The 22,275-nt window shown below is 36.7% G+C and overlaps 2 protein-coding genes across 5 annotated transcripts in view; one reads left to right on the top strand and one right to left on the bottom strand.

Annotated features, from left to right (window-relative positions):
* Nucleotides 1-22,275, top strand: part of LOC135470503 (deoxyribonuclease TATDN1-like) — a 55,908-nt gene that overhangs the window by 31,433 nt on the left and 2,200 nt on the right. For 2 of the 3 annotated variants that reach the window (XM_064749485.1, XM_064749486.1), the window contains exons 2-8: nt 16,594-16,614; nt 17,361-17,405; nt 18,197-18,246; nt 19,047-19,110; nt 20,240-20,386; nt 20,642-20,684; nt 21,127-21,253. In XM_064749485.1, the coding sequence (XP_064605555.1) occupies nt 19,050-19,110; nt 20,240-20,386; nt 20,642-20,684; nt 21,127-21,253 (378 nt within the window). In that variant the 5' untranslated portion in view covers nt 16,594-16,614; nt 17,361-17,405; nt 18,197-18,246; nt 19,047-19,049. Of the gene's footprint in view, nt 1-15,618; nt 15,713-16,593; nt 16,615-17,360; nt 17,406-18,196; nt 18,247-19,046; nt 19,111-20,239; nt 20,387-20,641; nt 20,685-21,126; nt 21,254-22,275 lie in introns of those variants that run through there. The other variant, XM_064749484.1, reaches the window with a different exon arrangement.
* On the bottom strand, nt 1,857-15,557 carry LOC135471103 (mRNA export factor-like). Of its 2 annotated transcripts, XM_064750163.1 has the most exons (12): nt 14,998-15,052; nt 14,623-14,687; nt 13,940-14,035; nt 13,344-13,439; nt 12,881-12,973; nt 7,266-7,352; nt 7,015-7,101; nt 5,993-6,064; nt 4,608-4,715; nt 4,073-4,252; nt 3,055-3,249; nt 1,857-2,519 (listed from the first exon to the last, which is right to left on the bottom strand). In XM_064750163.1, the coding sequence occupies exons 3-12, from the start codon at nt 14,027-14,029 to the stop codon at nt 2,427-2,429; spliced, it is 1,101 nt and encodes a 366-aa protein (XP_064606233.1). In that variant the 5' UTR covers nt 14,030-14,035; nt 14,623-14,687; nt 14,998-15,052; the 3' UTR covers nt 1,857-2,426. The 2 variants fall into 2 exon arrangements, with proteins under 2 accessions (XP_064606233.1, XP_064606232.1); XM_064750162.1 differs by lacking the exons at nt 14,623-14,687; nt 14,998-15,052 and adding an exon at nt 15,420-15,557.

Here is a 22,275-nt window from a genome sequence, read left to right as displayed (position 1 = left end):
GTACGACAGTGGATGTTGAAAAAATCGCCAGATTTTTTAGTAACAAAACACCCGGGTATTGCTAATCTTAACCCTCGGGTTTTATGACATGCGAGTGGAGAATTCAAGAATGCGAGTTTAGTGAAACAGTGCAATATTATTCAAAAAATCTGTCAAAAAAAAAACCGGTGAGAGTAACTAAAACCTCCTCAAGCTCTCTGTTCGGACGTCGTGTTATAAAACCTGCGAAGCAAGAACACCAGAGTCGAGATTGGCGGAAATCGCGCGATTTGTTTTAGTTATTCTCGAGAGGATTTCGACAAACTGCTAGACATTTGCAATAAGTATGGCGCGCTTCGACCATAAGAATAAGAAATATTTCATTTTAGGTCTCGTATGTTTTGTGCCCGCGCGCATGCGAATGGCCACAATCAACATTGCATACAATGGGAAACAACTCTGAAAAGCAAACTAATCTACCTGGCCTTTCAGCATCATGCATATTGAACAGGACTGCAGAACTATCCTAGGGAAAGAGACACTTTTCTCAAAGATCAGTATCACAATGACCAAGGAGCGTCTCACCAATACGGTTCCTGTGAGCTCATATCCAGCTCATGCTGGCTTTCTCTATGGTCGATCTTGGGAATCTGTTCCAGCAACCACAGTGCTGGCGCCCGTCGTTTACGTGAAATAATCTTTAGTATGTTGTTTAACTCCAATCAAATAAAAATAGATAAATCAAAGATCATGCACACCTAGCGTCACAGGTACACACTGTTGGTATGACATGATAATGTTGTTGATGCCGCTTGTTCTGGCATACATAAAGCAACCAACAGACTTACCAGATTTTTTCTGTGTTGCAGCACTATATCTACCCAATCCAGATATAAATCTTTAAGCAATGTAATGTCCAATCAATAGATCACTTCATTTCCTTTATTTATTTCATTGTCGTTAAGTGCCATATTAAAGAATTTTTCACAATATCACCTCCATCCACAAGTTTTATGGGTGAAGGCAATCAGAGTACTAGTTATATACCGAACAGATTTTGCCCACAATATTGGTGGAAGACAAGTGGTCTTCAACGATCGTCAAAAACTGAGGTCCAGTCATATGAAAGACTTCAAAAATGCTACTTGTTGCTGCGTCGATTCCTGCTTAGCATTGCGAGGTAAGAGCAAGGAAACAGGAATGGTTGACCCCGTCGGCGGTGACAGTATATTGTAACTGGGTAGGTGTCATGTCTGGTGTCTTCGACATGATACTTTTGTGGCGGCATGGACTCGCCCTTCCACCAGAAGACACAGTATACACACACACCTAATGGTTCCTCGTTCTAATATGCCTGAAAAATTAAAAAAAACATAAAACCCTCTAAGCATACATAATGTCGTTATAGACCCGTGAAATGGTCACATAAGCATCAACGATTATTTGGTGTTACCAAAAAGCACCACGAAAAAAAAAAAAAAATATATATATATATAAAGTATAATGCCATAGACATGATGCAGTCCTAGTAAACAGAAAAGGACAATACATGTAGTAGCTGCCAAGGACAACTAGCAAAAATATATTACTAGTATCTGGGTGATCAAACTAAGAGCAGAAAAAAGTACTATTTACCAAAGAAAAGCATTGACTATTAAAAAAGTATGTCGGTTTCCATCGGTAGCCAGGTCTACCTTTGGGACCAAAATACCTACATGTAGCTTCCAATGCCAGACCAATTTATTGTCTTTAGATGGCCATGACTGAGCACATTTTCCATGTTATTGGTGATACTGACTAAAAAAACTTACGGTTAAAAGGTTTAAGTTTGGCACAAACTCACACTCATTACAACATCTTGTTGTATCTGATACTTTATTGCAAAAGTCACATGATAATGGTTTGTCATTTTAACACAGCATTCTATACAACAATAACCTTGCACCTCCAAACCCCACCCCAACACCCCTCGCTCTCTCCTCACGCCCTCTTGATATATCTTCAGTCCTGTCCCTTGGGGAACACTAAGTGCTGATGGGCATACATCAAAGACTTCTCACATGCTGTGGACATGCCTGACACTTTAACCAAAGCAAAAGAACATAATCTATAATGGCAGGTTTTGAATGGAGACAAAATGTAAAACCTAATATAAACTTCGCTTTATGGCCCCTAAAGTCCAAAATTCAATATATTTGCCTGATCAATCACGCTTTTCAAGTGTTCCCTGTTTAACTTCTGCCATCCAAAATTTTCAACTTCTGACTTAAAAAAAAAAAAACCTGACTCGTTGGAAATTACTCCTTGATCAGTTGTAATATATTCAAATAAACATAGAAACATTGTTTCCACGATGCTATTTACAAGTAGGATGTTAAAACTACGCCAACAGCATGTCTGTATTCAGTTCACTGTCATTGAATAATGTCTTTTTGATGATAAAAGATTCAGCTTTTCTTGGCGCTCGGTTTTAGTTCATCATAACAGGACTTCACATAGATATGAGGTTTCATCTTCTGGGGGTCATATCCTTCGTGTCCCTGCAAGAAAGAATATTGGTCATGCTTACTTCATTGTTATAACACTACCGATGCAACTACTTTCTATACAACCTGCTGCTAAAAAAAATGCTTTGCAAACACTAAATCTGAAACAAATGTTTGGGTTTATTTTTTTTTTTTTTTGGCACACCTGTCTCTTACATAGGGATGATCAAACTTGGGATTGAACTTGGATCTCCAGTTTAGAAGGTGGATTCTCTGTTCATGTAAAATGGTGCAGTTTTCTCAAAAGTTCGAAGTTCCTTATGCCTTCACCTGTACGACAGCACCCAGCATTATGGTGGGAGGAAATCTGGCGGAGCCCGAGGGAAACCCACAACCATCGACTGGTTGCTGCCAGACCTTCCCACACATAGCTGAACTCACAGCGATCTCATTTTGTCTTAAAACATATCCTACTGAAGTCATCAAATCAGGTAGCGACTAAGCAATACTCAGCTGATCTCGGAAACTTTACAAATGAAAATTACACTCACAAAGAACTTCATCAGTAATCAAACAATGGTTATCTTACCTTAGACCAGTCATAGCTGGATGCAAAACCAAAAATATTTCCCTGGGAGTTAAAACAACAGGTTGATATGGACTGGTCAAACAGATCAGAGGTTTTCAGTTTGGTGCGAGCATCTTTGTCCCAGAAGCTGTAGCGTCCATCTGAGCCAACAGTGGCTAGTGTGCCATGACCTGGATGGAAGGCTATGTCATTCACCTGGCAGACAAAGGTGTAAAGGTAAATCATATTGGTCAGTTTTAAGTAAGACCAAAATTTAAAGCATGACTAGTATTCAGCTCTGTTTCAGCATTGGTTTAACAATACAGCAGTATAATAATCAACTGTCTATGCCAAATACAACTTTAAATCAGTGTGTCCTTGAATTATCATTGGTAACTGGTAATAACTTTTGTAAATAAGTTCTGCTTTCAAACAAAAAAGGGCATTTTTGATTGATATTTCGATATCGATATATGTCAAGACATCATGGTGATTTTCCTTTGATCCATGTTATTGTTGCTTTACAGCACATGAGGATTAATCAGTGGGTATATACAATAATTAATATCATCCACAATGTAGGGCTTATTTTCTGAAATATATAGTTTACTGAATGTCTTAAGGAATTAAATAAATTTATTTATTTATTTATTTGATTGGTGTTTTACGCTGTACTCAAGAATGTTTCACTTATACGATGGCGGCCAGCATTATGGTGGGTGGAGACTGGGCAGAGCCCGGGGGAAACCCATGACCATCTGCAGGTTGCTGAGAGACCTTCCCACGGCCGGAATTAAATAAATTAGTCTTTGCCATAAAGTGATGACGTCAAGGCACAAGAAACATCACCATCATGTTGTGATGTTGAATCTCAAAATTTCGTTTTCATTGGTTGCCAAACAAACAATAAAGGATAAATTTTTTGTTTGGGGAATGTAACGTTTTGATACATGAATGTCAATTTGTAATAACCATTACATTTTAAAATACTAAAATAAGATAGTTTGGAAGAGATATTCTGACTAAAATGACTACCTACTGCATAGATATCTTGTATTCCTCCTGTTTGTCCATTTGACCTGTGACATTTGAAGGTAAAATTGTCTTTAGGGTTTGTAGGATTGACATAGTGTATGGCCACACGACCTTCAATGCTGCCAAGAGCAAATCCTGTGGGCATGTTTGTCTTTTTGTCCATGAAAATGCTGACACATCGATGCTGAAATAAAATGGGCCAGTTGTGCATTACATGAGTAAAATGACATAAAATATGCAAAAAATTGATAACATGGTGTTCTTTGTGGAGGGGAACTAGGCCTGGGATGAGTTTCATGAAGCATATTTAATGTTCAGTACCCCGAAGTTAAATGCGCTACATATCTCTACAACATTTGTAGCTGTGGTAGTTAGGGAATAATTAGCTAATCACTCAGAAAATAATAATCTAAACAAATAATAATCTAAATCACAGAAGTATAATAAAGAAATGCTGCTCTAAAAGAAAAAAAAATGCCCCAAACAGAATAGATGGGGGTTTTCTATAAATCATTTGTCCAAAGAATATCTGATTATACCTGATACTTGAGAGGTGAGTCAATCCTTTTGAACTCTTGTGGCTGGTTCTCCAGCTGGTAAATTATGAGCCCACGGCCAGCCGTGCCAACAACTGCCATTGGATATTTCTGCACAGAAAATACAAGACAATCTGTGAGAAAAACGTTAAATACAGTAACTTCCTGCCATAGTCACCTTTCACAAAATGTCTCAAAAATTGTTCTTTTATTTTTTCATCAAGATGTGATAGTCATTTCTCTACATGTGTTTTAACAAACAATTTAATCTGAGGATAACATTAAGGTCATCACGCCAACCAAAACACAAGGTATCCATATCATGCCCATATTAAGATATCTGTGTACATGCATACTTACTATTTTATGTATTTATTTATTCTGCAATAGCAAAGTATTCTAGTATATTACACTTGAACATATATGACAGCAGTTTGGGTTCAGTGGAGAGGAAACTGGGATGGAGAAAACTTGTGCTCTTTGCATGGTACACAAGCTACAGCCAAACCAGTGGAAGTTGGATAAAAGCACACTGCTTTGAACACTGGTTGGATGATGAGAGTCTCAGACACATCAGCCCAGACAAGACAATTAAGGATAATACCACTGAATGTCTCCAACTTATTCAGGAGACAAACATGTGGCCATCTTGGAAATGAGAGGCTTGGCCAGTAAATTATCCGCAGTAAAGTAACACTCTCAGAAAACCATCAAGGATAGGAAGCATTGGCTAATTTAAAAGTAAAGGGCAATCAGTTGATTGGTTAGGTTCAGTACAAAGGTGCCATGTCAGCTCAGTAAACCTTCCCAAATAACCATTAGCTACATTAATCAAGTCTGTAAAGTCCATTAGTAAAATTGGTATAACTTAAAAGTAATTATTATTAAAGAAAGCCGAAAGAGCTTCTAGCTTATTACACTTTCAGTGAACAGTATTAAAGTACTTTTAAAAATATTTAATAACCTCTTTACAATCTGATTGAGCAACACTGAAACAAAGAGCAATAAACTACATGTACATGTACAAGGACAGGCATTATTGCTTTCCCACGCAAAATCAGATGACCAAGCAACCCTGGCAATTTTTTTTTTTTTACTTTCTCTGCAAAATAATGCATATTAAATATTTTTTATTCCAACATTTATTTCTGCAGTAGCATCCAATCCTTTCTGCATTATAAAGTTGGGCCACCGTGAGTATTGTGCTCCTTCTAGAAATGTGAAAAACAATTTTTTAAACACAAATACATGCCAACCCAAGAAAATCTTTTGCCACATATATCACGCTATCGTCCAAACAAACCTCAAACCTCAGGCAAAATGAGTCTCAGTAACTTGGTTATGGATGAAATTTTAGGTAAAATACAGTAAAAACATGAACATCTTACGACATCAGCACAGTAGCACCTTTCTGGCAGCTGGATGGTCATCATAGGATTAGGAGTTCTAGTGTCCCAGAACTGAAACCAAAGAAAAACAGTTAATTCTGACTGAACGTTAATAACAAGGAGCACTTCATTACACCAAGGGAAACAGATGAATGTATAAATCCACAGTAATTCTCACTTCAAGTCAAAAACTGGCTCCCATTCAACAAAGACATTTCTGACTTAAGTCAAAACTATATGAACTTAAAGGTTATTTTTTGGTCTTATAAAGTAAAATTTTGTCCTTATTAGTGTTATCTTAAGCCAAATGTATTCAAATTTCAACTATCAGTACCAAAAACTGAGCATTGTGGAAAGTTTTTAAATTTTAAATGGCTCTGTGGAATGGACACCTGTTCTTTAATAAAGAGCTAAGCAATTACTGATAATATAATGTTTGTTAAAATTTAGATTTGGCAGCAGGATTACCAAAAAGCTTGCCTAAGGCAGACAATGAACAGAAAACTTCAGCACAATACATGAAGTACTGCAGTCATGAATTTTGTTACAACGCTAATAAATATGCACACAGCAAATTAACGATGGAATATCCCCACTGTGTTATTGTGTTCGTTGTGTGTGGAAGACTTCAGCTCAACATATGCAGTACTTCTTGATACCACCCCTAATATTTACTTTGACATTGATTCTAATACACAAAGTCATGAGTTTTTTAAATTTTTGGTATTTAATATGCAAATTAATGTTATTCTGCTACACATGAGTGAAAAACCTGTGCTCAATACATGCAGTACTTTTCATGATACGACTGCTAACATTTTGTTTCATATTGCTTTCTCTGATATTGGATACCAATGCCAACAAGTGTGACATGTACAGGTGAGCTAAAAACATTGAACAGACTGCTAACAAATCACTTATATTTATATCACAAGCTGTATTTACAAGCCATAATACTCATAAAAGTTCAAATACTTCCCATATTTAATTGGTCAAAGGTGCAGACATCATAGATTACATACCTTGAGTGTTTTATCCCAACTACCTGTCATCAAGCAACTGTAAGAAGTACCTTTAATCCAATGGCATGTCTTTATTGGTGCATCATGCTGAAAAATTCACAGTATAATATACTTTTTATATTCTTTTAAGCACTTCCAAGTTTCTTTCAACCCAATTTTTACATTTGGAATAATTAACATGAAATAAGGTTTTTCAAATTTTTAACGTAACAACTTAGAAATGAACGAAATAATCACAGCACTTCACAAACCTGCGCGATCTGCATGGCCTGATTGCTGTTGAGATCCCACATTTTAGCCGTTTTATCACAGGAAGCGGTGAACACTTTAGTGCCATCCTGTAAATATGGAAAAAGAATGGATGATTATGGCTTAACGCCGCATCAGCAATCTTCCAGCCATATCATTGTGAGAACAAGATTAAAACGGGAGACACTGAATGGTTTTCAATGGAATGAAAAGCAAAAATTTTAAAAAATAGATGAACATCTTTAAAAACAGTTAAAAAGAACCAAACCTTAGATAAAACTCGAAAACCATATCGTTTTTATAATACGTAATGTAGAAACTTGTATGCATGTATATAGAGGTTATCTGTATATATAAAACTATGTTTTATTATACAGGCCAATGCCCTTTAAATATTTAATGACAGCATTGTCAGCAATGGTGTCTAATAAATCGAATATAGTATTGAAGATCTAGAACTTTTCACTAACACGAGCAAAGTCTACACCATAAACTAAGATATGTTCAATGCCATATTGAGCATCACATCCAACACACTCGGGAGTACTGCTCCCATCAAGAATATAATTGTGTGTCAAACGAGAATGCCCAACACGGCACCGTGTTAAAACTACTTAGTCATTTCGTGAGAAATACCATAAGTGTAAAAATTATAGCCAATGACAGGGTGAATAGCATGCAGTTAATTATGCACTTGTAAATCTCAGTCTTATGCTGGCTTCCTCTCCAGCCGTACGTGGGAAGGTCTGCCAGCAACCTGCGGATGGCTCTGCCAGGTTTGAACCCACCATAATGCTGACTGCTGTCGTGTAAGTGAAATATTCTTAAGTATGGCATAAAACACCAATCAAATAAATAAATAAATCCCAAAGGTGACGAACATATTTCAGAATGCTCGAACAAATATCAGCATAAGGCAATTTCCACTGGTAACTACTGGCAAGGTTCTAAAAGCACCGAGGCTGAGCCGAAAACCTTGGTGATGAACAGGATCCAACATTTTTATATACGACTTCTTAGCGGAACCGTACATGATGGACCCACAATCCAAATTACACCTCACCGGAGAACGATATAGGTTTAATAAAATAGACCATTCAGCACCCCAACTGGTGCTAAACACAACCTTAATTATATTGAGAGCCTTTGTACATTTAGCTTTAAGCCTTTTTATACAACGTATAAAAGATAATTCATTATTAAATATTGTATCCAAAAATTTGGTTTCACCAACAATTTTAATCTGTTTACCACAAAATTTTAAATCAGGGTCAACAAGAAATTTCGTTTTTCCAAGCTGCAGCTGACAGTGGCACATAAGGAAATCATCCACATATAAAGAACCCTCTGTGAAAGATCTAAATATTTTGGGTAAGCTATTTACTTTTATGCTAAACAGTGTTGGAGATAATATACTGCCCTGAGGAACACCCATTTCCTGTTCATAGGAGTCAGAAAGACTGGACCCCACCAGATTCTTAAACTGATGATCAGCTAAAAACTCTGATATAAATATCAGTTATCGACCTTTAAGGCCCATATCAGACAGGTCCTTTAAAAAACTATATTTGCATGTGGTGTCATAGGCTTTTTCATTTCGGAAAATATCGACACCACATGTTCATTATTAATAAAACCATCTCAAATGAAGGTTATAAATCGGACAAGGTGATCGACCTTGCCAAAAACTACACTGTATATTAGAAAGCGACTTGTTAGTTTCTTAAACTCACAATATACGTTATCAGGACCACATGCAGTACTATGTGCCTTTTTTAATACAGTTCCTAGTTCATCGATATTAAATGGACGATTATAATCTTCTAAGTTTTTAGAAGATAAGGACAATTTAATTTTCTCCTTCTGGTTTTCAATATGTTGGAATTCTGCTGTATAATTCTCAGAAAAAGTTTTCTTAGAAATTGTTTCAGCTATAGCTATATCAGGGGAGTTAATATAGTATCCTCGTCTTCCAAATGCTGGACATTTGCTTTATTATTTTTGGCCTCAAGTTTCTGAACCATGTTCCAGACCTTATGCATGGATGTTTAAGACCTAATGCCTGAAAGAAAGTTCTGCCCACAAGATCGTCTCTTGGAATTGAGTAATCAACGAGCCTTGACCCTAAAAATATGAATCTGATTTTAATTATTATCAGAAGGCCAACGATTAAATTTCCGTTCAGACTTTTTCCAGTCCTTTATGACTTTACGGCATTCATTGTCATACCAGGGTTTACCTTCGGGTTTTGGATTTGTTGAGGTCTTAGGGATAGTTCTATCGGCATCTCGTAAAACATGCTCATTAAACTTTAATATAGGATCATCTGCTGCATTAAGTGTCTCTGGAGTGACATCAGCCAGAACATCTCAAATATGATCCAATCTGCCTTATCGAACTTCCACCTAGTTACACGTTTTAAAGAATTAGAAGTGATATTCTATAGATAATGGGAAAATGGTCACTACCACAAAGATCATCATGTACCTTCCAAGAAAAATCCAGGAGATGTGATGGATCTGTGATAGTGAGATTGACAGCAGAATAAGCCTCATCACCTGGATGTAAATATGTATTAGAACCATCATTAAAATAACATGTGCTCCTCAGATAAGAAGTCTTCCAGTATTTTGACATATTATTTATGTTATTACTACCTCATAGGGGTTATGGGACGCTGACAAAGAAGTGTTCGGAGGAATATACACTGAACACAATGTGATTGTTTCAGACAATGAAACACGAACAGCCACAGGCTGAAGCTCTTTATCCAGGACATCAGGGCTGTGAATAATATCGCTATTTATGAAGATAGAGGAGCCGCCTGTAGCTCACTCTTTCTCATTACAATAGGTACTTTAAAGAGAATAATTTTGAATAATTATTTTATCTTTGTCAGATGTCTTCAGGTGAATTTTCTGAAGACAAAAGGTAATAGGATTTACTGATTGGACTAGATGTGTTAATTTAATAAAGTTTACCTTAAGACCTTGACAATTCCACTGTATAATTTTGTCATACATTGACATTATGGAGGGTGACATAAACGAGATTTCTCTTTATGTTTTGACTGGGGACAACCCTTCCTTGGAGAATCAATTGGAAGATCTCCCTGGTGCAGGTGATGTATTCATCACATCTGCACCTAATGTTAAAGGACCAAACGTCCTCCAACAATCCAAACTTTTTTGGACAGAGTAACTAGTGGCCTTACAGGGATACTCTGTGGGGCCACTGGGTTTATTAGGTTTATTATTATATTGAGATTTACTTTTGGACTAACATTAGGCATTATTTTTGTTTTTGGAGTGATTAGGTTCAGGTTTATCAGTTTGTTCTGTATTTACTGGTTTTATCTGTTGTATCAGATTAGTCTGGACTGCGCAAGAAACTACGCGCAGATTGAGCAGAACGCTCCACAGAGGTAGATTCCGGTTTGTCATTTCCAATATGCCAAGTCAATGAAGTCTGAAAGGCAACAGATGCTGCTCGTATGACCACATTGGAAAACAAAGACTGCAGTGAAGTATTAGAGGGTGAGACCAATTTGCGGGCCTACTGATAAGATATATTATTATTAATTTTTAAATTTATCATATGGTTTTCCTTAACAAAAAGTGTACTGTCTTTAAAGGAGGCCATGTGATCACTGCAATTGCAACATTTAGCTGTGTTGCTGCAGTCGAAACCATCATGACCTTCACTGACACATTGGAAACAAACCAGTTTATTTTAACACTGGCCCCTGGTATGATCAAATTTTGGGCAATTGGAACACCACGTTGGGTTAGGGAGACATAATTCCACACTAACCCTGTATGAGCCAGTGTAGATATGCAACGGAAGCAGGGTAGAATTAAACGTCAACAAATATGTATGTAGCTTAAGGATGTTACCAGCTTTCTTCGTAGTGAAGCACCTCACTCAATTTTCGGGCTGTTGCTGCCAGAAACAATCGATGAGGATGTCTTTGGATCTCAGTTTCTTCACATTTTGCAAAGTACCTGCTATGCTCTGAAGAGTTCTTTTTATGATAAAGGGGTGAATTTTTGGCCTGCTTATGTTCACTATTAGTTGAGACAACAATAAAAGCCAGCCAACTGTCCGGTCCATTATCAAGCGAGTCCAATAAAGCTTCCAACTTTTTATCGGCACTTGAAGTCCGCTGAGAGGAAGACCTGATATATATATATCTGAGACATTTGGAGAAAGATTTAAGGGAGACATGGCATATATACAATAAAAATTTACCCCATGTGTTCCCCACCCACCACAGTGTGCCAGCAAGGGCGATGCCTACACCTGAGGATACCCAGCTGGAAACACACCAAGGACTCCACATGAGATATACTCGACTAGATGGAATCGATGAGCACATCCAATTCCCCACCACCAGCTCCTCCATCTCCCACCCAGTTAAGAAGGTCACAAATCAGACCTGTAATATCCGAGCGATCCATGAGCCTTCGCCTCAAACGTTGTCCCACAAATGAAATTTGAGAAATAACATTTATTCTCTAAAGAGTGTTGTAAAGGAGGAATTTGGGATCATGCAGAGGCAAGACATGACCCAGCCAGACTGGGCCCATCCAACTTCCCGTCTCTCTGCAAGTAAGGGCCAAAGTGGCGTGTTGGACTTGAGGATCTCGCAAGACAAAACGCCCTCAGCCACCATGATCCCATCAGAGATTACAGGTTACAACCCACGGCAAACAGGTCCCCAGTTGCCTCTCACACAACACAGAAGATGTGAGCCTATTGTATTCACCAAGCTCACATAGGAGAGCTCTAGGTTAGTTGCCTTATATGACAAGCTTGCCTAGAGGGCTGAGGTTCTATTCTTTTCACCCCAGAGACCCCACAAGGAATATGGAAAAAGACAACATTTGTGATTACCATATCAACAGCAGATATAGCTACTGTTGGCATCAACAGAAAATGTTCGCAATTGTTTATGGTTGTACAACTCTTGTGGGTGACAAACTGCAATGTTTTAATACCAAAACAACTGTTTTACTTATGTAACAAAAGTTTTGTTAAGCCTTGGTAAAATTTATATAAAAGTTTCCAATTATATTCCATAAAATGTTGTCAAATCCTGCAAGTCAGGTTCCAATGTTTTATTTTATAATTTAATATGATTATCTTCTGCAAAAAGATAAAATGTGACTGATGAAAAAATTTAAACCAATAATGCACTGAAACTAACCACTTGTGTATCTCTCTCTATCTATAAAGGATATACACTGATGAACTATATAGTTCCACAATAAAAATGAATTTATGATTATATACTAACATACATAACTTGATGCACGTGTGATCAAACAAAAGAAAATAATTGGAGAATTAAATGAAGTGATTTGTTCCCTGAGTGTGTATTGTCATTTTTCAGCCATATCACAAAGATGTCTTGTTGCAGCAGGGTGGTCCCAATGCCAATATACTGGAGTATGTTGACTCAAAGTAACACCATATTAAAGGCACCATACATGACACCCACCCATCAAGATGCTCTATTACCATGCCGTCCAGTGAGGAGATACATGTACGAAGACACCTTTTACCTGAAATGTCACACATGAACGAACTCAGCAAATGTACACAGGAAACTCACATCACTCCAGTCACAGGCTAGTACTGGTCCAGTGTGAGTCTGTTGAGCTTTAGGTACTGACTGACCACTTGGTTGAATTTCCCAGCAGCGCACCTGAGAGAAGAAACAGCAAAAAGTCATGAGGTTATAATCTTAACCACAACTCAGTGGACTCTTGCTAAAGTTAACTGATGAGACTATTAAAAGGAAAACAGCACAGGAGAGGAACTACATGCAAGCCTGTGCTTGCGTGCATCTTTGCAGTATAAAATATACTGTAAAATCTTCAAACTTTTCAACTTCTAAAGCACTTCTTTTCAGAGGAATTTATACATACATAATTATTCTAGATTTCTGGATTATTAGTTTAAACATTTACAAATTACGCTTAACATTTAAGTTTCACAAATATTTGAAGCATTATTATTACAATCAATATTCCAGTCATCGAAATGAGATCCAGCTATACTAGCACATTGCTCACATTATTATCCCAGCTGCCGGCCACTAAGAAAGTCATCTGAAGGGCGGGAGGGTTGAACTTGAGACAACTGACACTGTCATCAGGTGGAGAAGTCACCTGTCAAGAAGAAAAAATTTCCCTTGTACAAGACGCCCTTTGTTTTTCTCCATTCTCTTAAATGCATGTACAGAGATTACATTACTGTGACTATGACTTAATTTACAAGGACACATTTTTCCTATCGGAATGAATGACTAATAATATTTGTTTTAATCACATGTTCACAAATATTTTTCATTCATTCTGCCTGACGAAGTGCACTACGACAGTTCCATGATTGCAGGAAGCTGAAATAAAGTACATGTACCACCATTTGGCAAGTAACTGACGACCTGTGACAAATTTAGTGTAAAACCACCCAAAAGGCCCTACAGTGTAGACAGGTGGATCAAGGATTCGATGTCATAGGCTGGTACTAAATAAAATCAGTCCTAGTGATTGATGGGCTACTTAAATTTGCATTATTTTGTCACAAATATGATAAATTCAGTCTGCATTAGATAAATATTAAAACAAAAAACTCTGAAGAACATTATGCACAAAATTCCACAACTAACCTCCACAGCATTATTTGAGGTGTTTGAAGTTGATGTGCCTCCGCCAAACACAGTTGCTGTCCCGAAGTTAGTACCTCCAAACAAACTCATCTTTTTCTGTAAAAACAAAGAAGCACAACCATGACATATTATAGCTTGATGCCTGTGTTTTTTTACCATAAAATAGACATTGTTTTACAGATGCACAAGTTACACAAAGGAACAGCCAGAAATGTGTCAGACTTATGGTGAGGAACATCTGAAGCTCTTTATGTGTACATTAAAACTTCACTACCAGCATAAATCAACGTCATCAGAGTGACCACTGTAATTAGCTAGCCTGTACTGGAACTCTCCAAAAAGGGTCCTTGGTAATCACACATGAAAAATAATTACTGCTTGAGCAGTAATGAACTGAATTTATCTTATCGTCTGCCAAATGTAAATGCAAGCAGATGTATGGCTACGAGCCCAAACTATCTCACAATCAATACTTGAACAAATGGTCACATGATTGAGATGGCGGTCACTGTATGGTAGACACTGAAAATGTTCTTTTCGGCGAATTTTGTGCGATTGCAAATGGTGGGGTTTTTTAGGCCACACTAAGAACAGGTTAGTTAACTTGTAGGGACATTCCGTTGACCAGGGTTGCTGCTCAAAAAGTTTGAATGTGCGAGTGAAGATTGGTAAACATTCCTTACCGTGAATCCCACACCTGTTTCACTTACTAACTTTTGCCACTGTGATGCTCAAATGAGACAACACTCTGCAATAGTCCAAGATTGCGCTGACATTGGGTTCGGCAAAATTTTACTGCGCCAATGATAGTCACAATCTCACATCAGCGCACGCTCCATTTTAAAACCTGATGCAATGAAAATAACTGAACAAGATTGTTCTTGTAATAAATAGGCAGTCAACAAGTTAAGGAATGTGCAGCTACAAACTTAAGGTCGTGGAGACCCATCCAATAAGTAACTTTTGCCACAAACTCTGCGACAAACAGCTACAACAACTGCATCAGGTTTTTAAAATGTTGCCAAACTTAACAACTGTCACAGAAATCTCCGACTTACTACGCAACTACCATGAGTACAGTATAACTTTTATAGCAGTCCATCTACTAGTTACAGAGTGGGGTAACTCTCATCGAACGACACGTTTTGCGCGAGTTACAGGGAGAAACGGCTCCAAATGTGTCGGACTAACGGTAAGAGAATGTTCCTTACCGTCAATCCGACATATTTGGAACCGTTTCTCCCTGTAACTCGCGCGAAAACGTGTCCTTCGATGAGAGTTACCCCACTCTGCAACTATCCATCTATAGGACATTTCATTCAGACAAATAGCGGTGACCCTTTTCGATGTGACTGGCACATGATGTGGAAATTCCTTACCAGTTCTTTTAAGTTAAATGCATTTCTAATTTTACAACAACAACAAAACATGCTGCAAGGGAAAAAGAAAGTGAAAACGTAGCTCTTTGAAAAAGACATACCCAAGTGATTGTAAACCTATCCTTATGTTTCTTCTTAATAAAACCAGTGAATATCTGCTCTTAGAAACAAACCAAAATATCAGTTTTGGTTTAAGTTTAAAACCTCCTTTATTTCCAGTGATTCCTCACGCTGAAATCACCCGCCGGAAGTGGTATGAAGCAGAGATGACACTAAGTTATCTCCCTTCTACCATGCTAGCAACAAACGTAACAAATACAACTTTCAATTCGGAAGATACAAGTACATGCAGTAAGGATGGCAGCCTCTGCCCGCAACTTGTTCAAGTTTATTGGTTTGTAATTTGTTTATTTGTTTGTTCTGATAAGATGGCATTAAACTAGTTTGGAAGATAAGAGTGGATATTGGTATCACTGGCATGGCATATTTGGGATAGAAATAAATGTTTTGCCTTGTACATGTACCGTACTCTATTCATGGTTTACACCTTACCCTGGTTGAATATGAGCCCATGCTTCTCCACTATACATGTGTCAGCCAGATACTACTGATGTCACAGAATGCATGACCTTCTGCATTGTGGCCAATGGCTTGCAAGCTGTCCTGTTTCACCCCCTTTGCAAAATCAGCAATGGATTGAAGAGAGAGGGAATGGGGGGATGGCGGGGTTGGGGGGGGGGGGGAGTGACTTGATTTTCCACTGATAATGCTCATTGCTAAAAATGCAATTTTAATTACATTTTTACAGGTTTTATTCTATTGGTCATTCAGAAAAATGTACATAATAAGTCATTACTGCTAACTTTTGAATTTATTTATATTTTTCTGTCTGGACCAGTTTATAGGTTACAGCTCCTATATGGGGGAGTGTGTTTGATGGAACAGCCTTCATAGTGGAGCCTTATCTGACTTGTCTTTGTTGCCCCATTGCCATTTGTACTATTACTTTATCTGTTCTATTACCATAGTTTTGCATTGCAAACAAATGTTAATTATGAATACACAGATGTATATGGAACACTGGCTTGTTAGTGCATCAAGCAATTAAGTAGAACCATTATCGGTACAAATTTTATTAAACCTAATCATTCAAATTGAAGTCTACAATAAAAAATGAACTTTTTTTCAAACTTTTGTTTAATCACTTTTACCCAGTATACAGTAAATACAGATCACAATTTAAGAGGTATTTTTTTCTTTTCTTGTTTTCCCCAGATATCGGAGCAAATCTGACTGGTGAGCAGCTTTCTTATACAGTGTACTGGTATTCTTGTGGTAGACCCCTACATGTAGCTGTTTGTCTAATATTTAATCACATTATCACCTAGAGCATTCTGAGATGGATTTGTTATCTAATTTTGAGTTTCCAGTTTGAGTAATTCCTCGTCTGTTTAAAGCGATACATAGAATCAGCGTAGATTGGCTGTCAAAGGAGATGGGGTTTCCTGGGTTAAATCCAGGAATTCAGGTCACGCTTCAATAAATCTGCCATGTCTAATATTCAATTTGGGCTAACCATAGCCTGGACATGCCTATGGCTCACACTGGCCTGTCAGAAACGATTCTGTATCCCTTTAAAGAGGCACATTTATCATTCATCAAACTACTCTTTCTGGTAGAACTGTGATGGTTGATATCTGTTAGAAAAGATTTTGGGGGCCTTCAAACGGGTAAAATACTGCAGACATAGACTCGGAGTCGACCCATAAAGGATCAAGCCAGATCCTTTCGTAAAAAAACCCATACTAGCCAAAGGACAGTCAGCATAATGATGGAATTTATATGAAATCATGCTGAAATATAAAAATGGAGCAAAAAATAAAAAATAAAAAAAATACACAGTAACCTTGTAATGGAACATTTGAATAGTATTGATGGTAGTTTAAACACAGTAGTTTGGAGAAGTAGAATAGTTTCAGTTGACGTCATCCAAGATTAACATTGAAGAAGTTACCGGTAATAAAAGTTTTGTTTCTTTTCAGATCCTGTTTTTAGAGGCATTTACAGAGGCTCTAGAAAACATGACGGTATGACTAATGCCAAAGTTTATTATTTATTAATCACATCTTTTCTCACTTGACTAGATTAAGTACCTGAAGGACAGTTCACCAATTTTTGTGAAAACAGCCTTTTTTTTTTTAACTAACATTTTAACACTGTACTGTTGTCGACATTTAAAGCATGTCTATGTACTGGTAGTTCAAGGCTTTCAATCAAAACAAAACCCAGTTACTGAAACATTTCATAAAACTCTTTTTAATCTTTTAACTGAGATCCACGGGTTCAAACCAAAGTTAATTTGTTTGTAAGACTTTGAAATCAAGAATGTTGGTATACTTCCCTGGATTGGTGAGCAACATGTAGTGATGAAGCCAAGTATTTTTTCACTCTTATGGAACTGGGTAGGGTGCCGTATCTGCTGTATTTTATATTGCATCTAGTGAGGTGGCACTTTATGTAATATCTTTCTGGTACTGGACCTGGCAGTTATGAGTAGACACTGTTATGATATGAGCGAAATAATGTTCAAAAATTACATTAAACCTAAAGAGAACCACATTGAATGTACACAGATGTATACTTAGCAATAGTTTGGCATACAGTTTTGTATTTCTCGATGACAGGCATTCATTTGCCCGTTCCTTCTCTGTAGCTTAGAGTCTGTTTCTTCGGGCAATTAATCCTTCGGGCAATTAATCCCTCTTCAATAAAAGCAAATTCATCCTTTTTTTGTCTTCAGATATGAAGGTTATAAGCATGATGTTATATTCTGAATTTACCAGTCTACTATTTTTTTCTGTATTCTATTTTCTGACAGATGACTTCCAGGATGTGCTGCAGAGAGCCTTTGACATTGGCATTCAAAAGGTATAGGGCCTACCAAATAAATGAACATTTATATAATAATAATAATGATAGCTTTATTTATCGAGGAATATTTAGTCAAATAAATACTGATTGCACTTCCCTGGAGGCCTATTACAATGAAACATGTTGACAATAATTACCACAGTGATACTTATGTTGTGATGGATTGTAATTGTACATGGTAAATACATATATAGAATACTGATGCAACATTATGTAAATTGACAAAAACAATCAGTAATAATCAGTAGCTATTATTATTATTATTATATTTTTTAATTATTATTATTACCAAATAAGTTTACAGTGGTATGCAAGTATGAATAGGTATGTATATATATATATATATATATATATGTACTAAGTGTTACTATTGTTACATGCCATTTTTGCATAAATAATATATTAATCATAAAGCTTCTTAAATTGTGATAGGGATGAGTGATTTTATATTGGTACTGGTAATATAAAGCATCCTGAAGCATTTGGTTGAAATCTAAATTATGATTCCATGTACAATATTATAAGTCACTGCCTATTTGTTAATTGTGTTAGATGCTTTGTAAAGAATAATGATTTCACTTGGCCTTTGTTATTGTTTTCTTGTTTGTTCTGGTCTTTTTGCATAAATATGATCATAACTCCTTTTCATATCTGATGTTCCTGGAAATGTACATGTGTCTTTAATTCAGAGAGATATAAATTTGGCTCTGTAGTGAAGAGATTATAACAAAAGCCTGACTTGCCTAATCAATTTGCTCTTTTGTCCATTTTTTTTTTTTTTTTTTTTTTTGTCACAGATCATGATTACAGGAGGAAGCCTGAAAGATGCTAAGGAAGCCCTGGTGCTTGCCAAATCACATGGTTTGTGAATGCTGATCTTAGAGGATTATTGTCCAGGTTTATTATATATTCATAATTAGCTACCCCAGTATATATTTTTAAATTGAGTTTAAAAAATATACAAAAATGGTACAATAATCTGAGTAATATGGTACTTAAAAACACTAGATAATGAGACTAGTTTATGCATTCAGAGCTATGACATTTTAGAGCGGTGTTAAAAAAGCTGCCAGTGATAATAAGCATATCGAATTTTTTTTTCCATGAAATGGTTAGCTGTTCTGATTAAGGTGATAAAAGCAGGTTCTCAAACAAACCTGGATTTTTTTCAAGTTTCCAGATGATTTAACCCTTGGGAAGGTATAGATTTATAGAACAAGACGGAAGAATTTTGCACTATTTAGGCATAGGCTATGTGGAATGCCAACAATAGAATGCATTTGTCATTGTAGATAGAAATCTGTATAAATTTTGAATACCTCGGGGAGTAGAATGATATTTCTTGTGAAGCAGACAGTGGAAATAACATGTTGAGTGTAACACAGTATAAAACTACAGTTTACCAATTCATCTTGCCAGTGTGGCTGGACAAAGATCAAATTCAAAATCTGAAGTCCAGCCAGAGATGTCAGTGTCATATGACAGAATATTTGCTTCTGTGTAGCTAGAATCCATGTTGAAAATGACATCATTGTTATATGAATTTCCAGGATATATAGCCTAGCCATCCTTGGTTTGGCCAGCTATTACCATGCCTGCTGAGGCAGTAAATCTAATTTTTTTGGTTAATTTAAATTGTTACATTTCCCAGAATCCCTCCATGTAATGAACTGTTTAAATAGAGTATAATCTTTCTAATTATGACCAGTAGTGAAATTTGGACACTAATCCTTTAAGGCACCATTACATCGCAATTGGTTATGCGCTAGCTAGTAGGTTTGTAAGTTTGATAATAAGGGAGGGTAAATTATCCATCTTCAGATTTACACAGTTCATTCATATGCATCTAAATAGATATAATTTTAAATGCAATTCATATAGGTGTTTTTCACTGAGTTTATATTTTCACGAAGTCTTTGTTCTTTCTTATGCATGTTTATATTAGTCCTTAAACAAACATTTCATCTGTGTATGTTTTCTCATGTTTCAGAGTCTCTCTTCTGTACAGTGGGTTGCCACCCCACACGATGCCAGGACTTTGAGAAAAGTGGTAACCCTGAGAAGTATTTGGCTGACCTTCTTGCCCTCATCCAGGGGAACCGAGACAAAGTGGTGGCAGTCGGAGAGTGTGGACTGGGTATGATGCTCAGCCCAGTGTAGCAAAAGTCATAACATCGCATAACTTCCATTGTGACCTGATCATAAGGGAAGTTAGCGGAAGTTAGCGCAACTACAAATTTTTAAACAGCACCCATTGGACTTATTGGAGTTTTCATTTGCTGATGAACACTTTTTGCTTTTCCTTATTTAACTAACTGCAGTGATCTAAGACAAACTATGTTGTAGTCATTATGCGTTGCTGTTTTAAGTCAATTGAAATTTCCCTCAACAGATTATGATCGTCTCCAGTTCTGCCCAAAGGAAGTTCAGTTAAAGTAAGTCATTAACTATCATTAAACCTGATTGATGAGACATTCTCTGATTGTTCAATGGCTATCTCAGGTGGTGCACATGTTTTACTCTATGTTAAACCATTAGATTACACGTCGTTCGCCACGGTCTGCATGTTGAGTAATGAGGCAATACTTGTAGGCTGAGCCCACCTGACTCGGATTAAGCTGTGGATTTAGGTCAGGAGGTTTGTTCTGTACTGGGTTTATAGGGTTCGTTTGCTCTGGATTTTGCATTGATTTCTACAACCATCAGCACAACTGCTGCTCTAAAGGAAATATCCAATAATAAGTACACCATTTATAAAGTGCAAACTCTGATGTTTTAGAATTCTTTCATTAATAGCAATGTTACATGTATATCATCACATATGATATCCAGGCCTACTTATGTTTAAGAATTCCAGTTCTTTCCTTTTCATTTCAGATATTTCGAAAAGCAGTTTGATCTAGTTGAGGCCACAGGACTACCAATGTTTCTTCACTGTAGAAATGCATTCTCTGATTTTATGGAAATTCTTAAACGAAATAAGGAGAGGTTTAAAGGAGGTGTTGTAAGTAGTGAAAGAATCCAAAATAAATATGTAAAACAAAAACAATTATAACAGTGGTCTACTATAATATGCAATTTTTCCAGTGGACCAGTGTTATAATTTTTTCTGTTTTAGTGCTAACCTGGATGTCTTATAACCTTCATTGTTACAAACAATTATGTAGTTATGAATATGTCATAGCTTTGACTCCTGGTCAGTTTGAAGATGTAAATTTGGTCTTTCTATGATTATAATTGTTTTGTTTGTTTGGTGTCTCCTCATAAGATGCTGGTTTCAATGCAGACATAAATGTTCTCTTATGGGAACATATTTCTGAAGACACGACCTCTCCCAGTCACATTATACTGACAACCGTGCAAAGAAGTTTTTGAACTTCCTAATATTATGCTTCCAAGCAAGGTGGTACCATAATTACCGATTAAAAAATCTTAGATGCCCTATTTATTCTAAACTTTGAGACAAACATTAGTAGTGTTGAAAGTAGAATGTTACATTTCTTTACCATCCTTTTGGAAAAGCCTAACCATGTGAGAAAAAAAGAAACTTAATATTCCTGCTGGAATTACATATATATTGGATAAAATGAGCGCACCAGGTGACCCAAAAATTTGAAGAAATAGGGTACATGTGTAACTCAACTCAGCATAACCTGCTAATGAGGCATAAGCTCTATCCACTACTGCAGGTAGGCCATGTATCATATCATGGGAAGACACATATCTTTGCAAAACAATATTCACTATTCATATTACTACATAATGAGATAATGAAATTATATATTTCACTGAAATTGTGTGTATCTCGTTAGCATAACTGTCTAGGAGTATGCAGCATGGAAGTTATGTTATGTTTTTGCAGGGGTTTGTCTGTCTGTCTTCAACTTCTTCTGTAAGAGTTTTTCATAGATTTGCATGAAATTTCCTGCACAACTTGGTGATTAGCCAAGCTCGAATCGATTACATTTCTGATTCCTGATTCTAAAATTTTTATACAATTCTTCACCATTGCAAAATGGACACAAA

The sequence above is a fragment of the Liolophura sinensis genome, chromosome 7 (assembly GCF_032854445.1).
Source record: "Liolophura sinensis isolate JHLJ2023 chromosome 7, CUHK_Ljap_v2, whole genome shotgun sequence".
NCBI classification, from domain to species: Eukaryota; Metazoa; Mollusca; class Polyplacophora; order Chitonida; family Chitonidae; genus Liolophura; species Liolophura sinensis.
The sequence above is the reverse complement of the archived record's forward strand: the minus strand, read 5'-3'. Positions and strand labels throughout refer to the sequence as shown.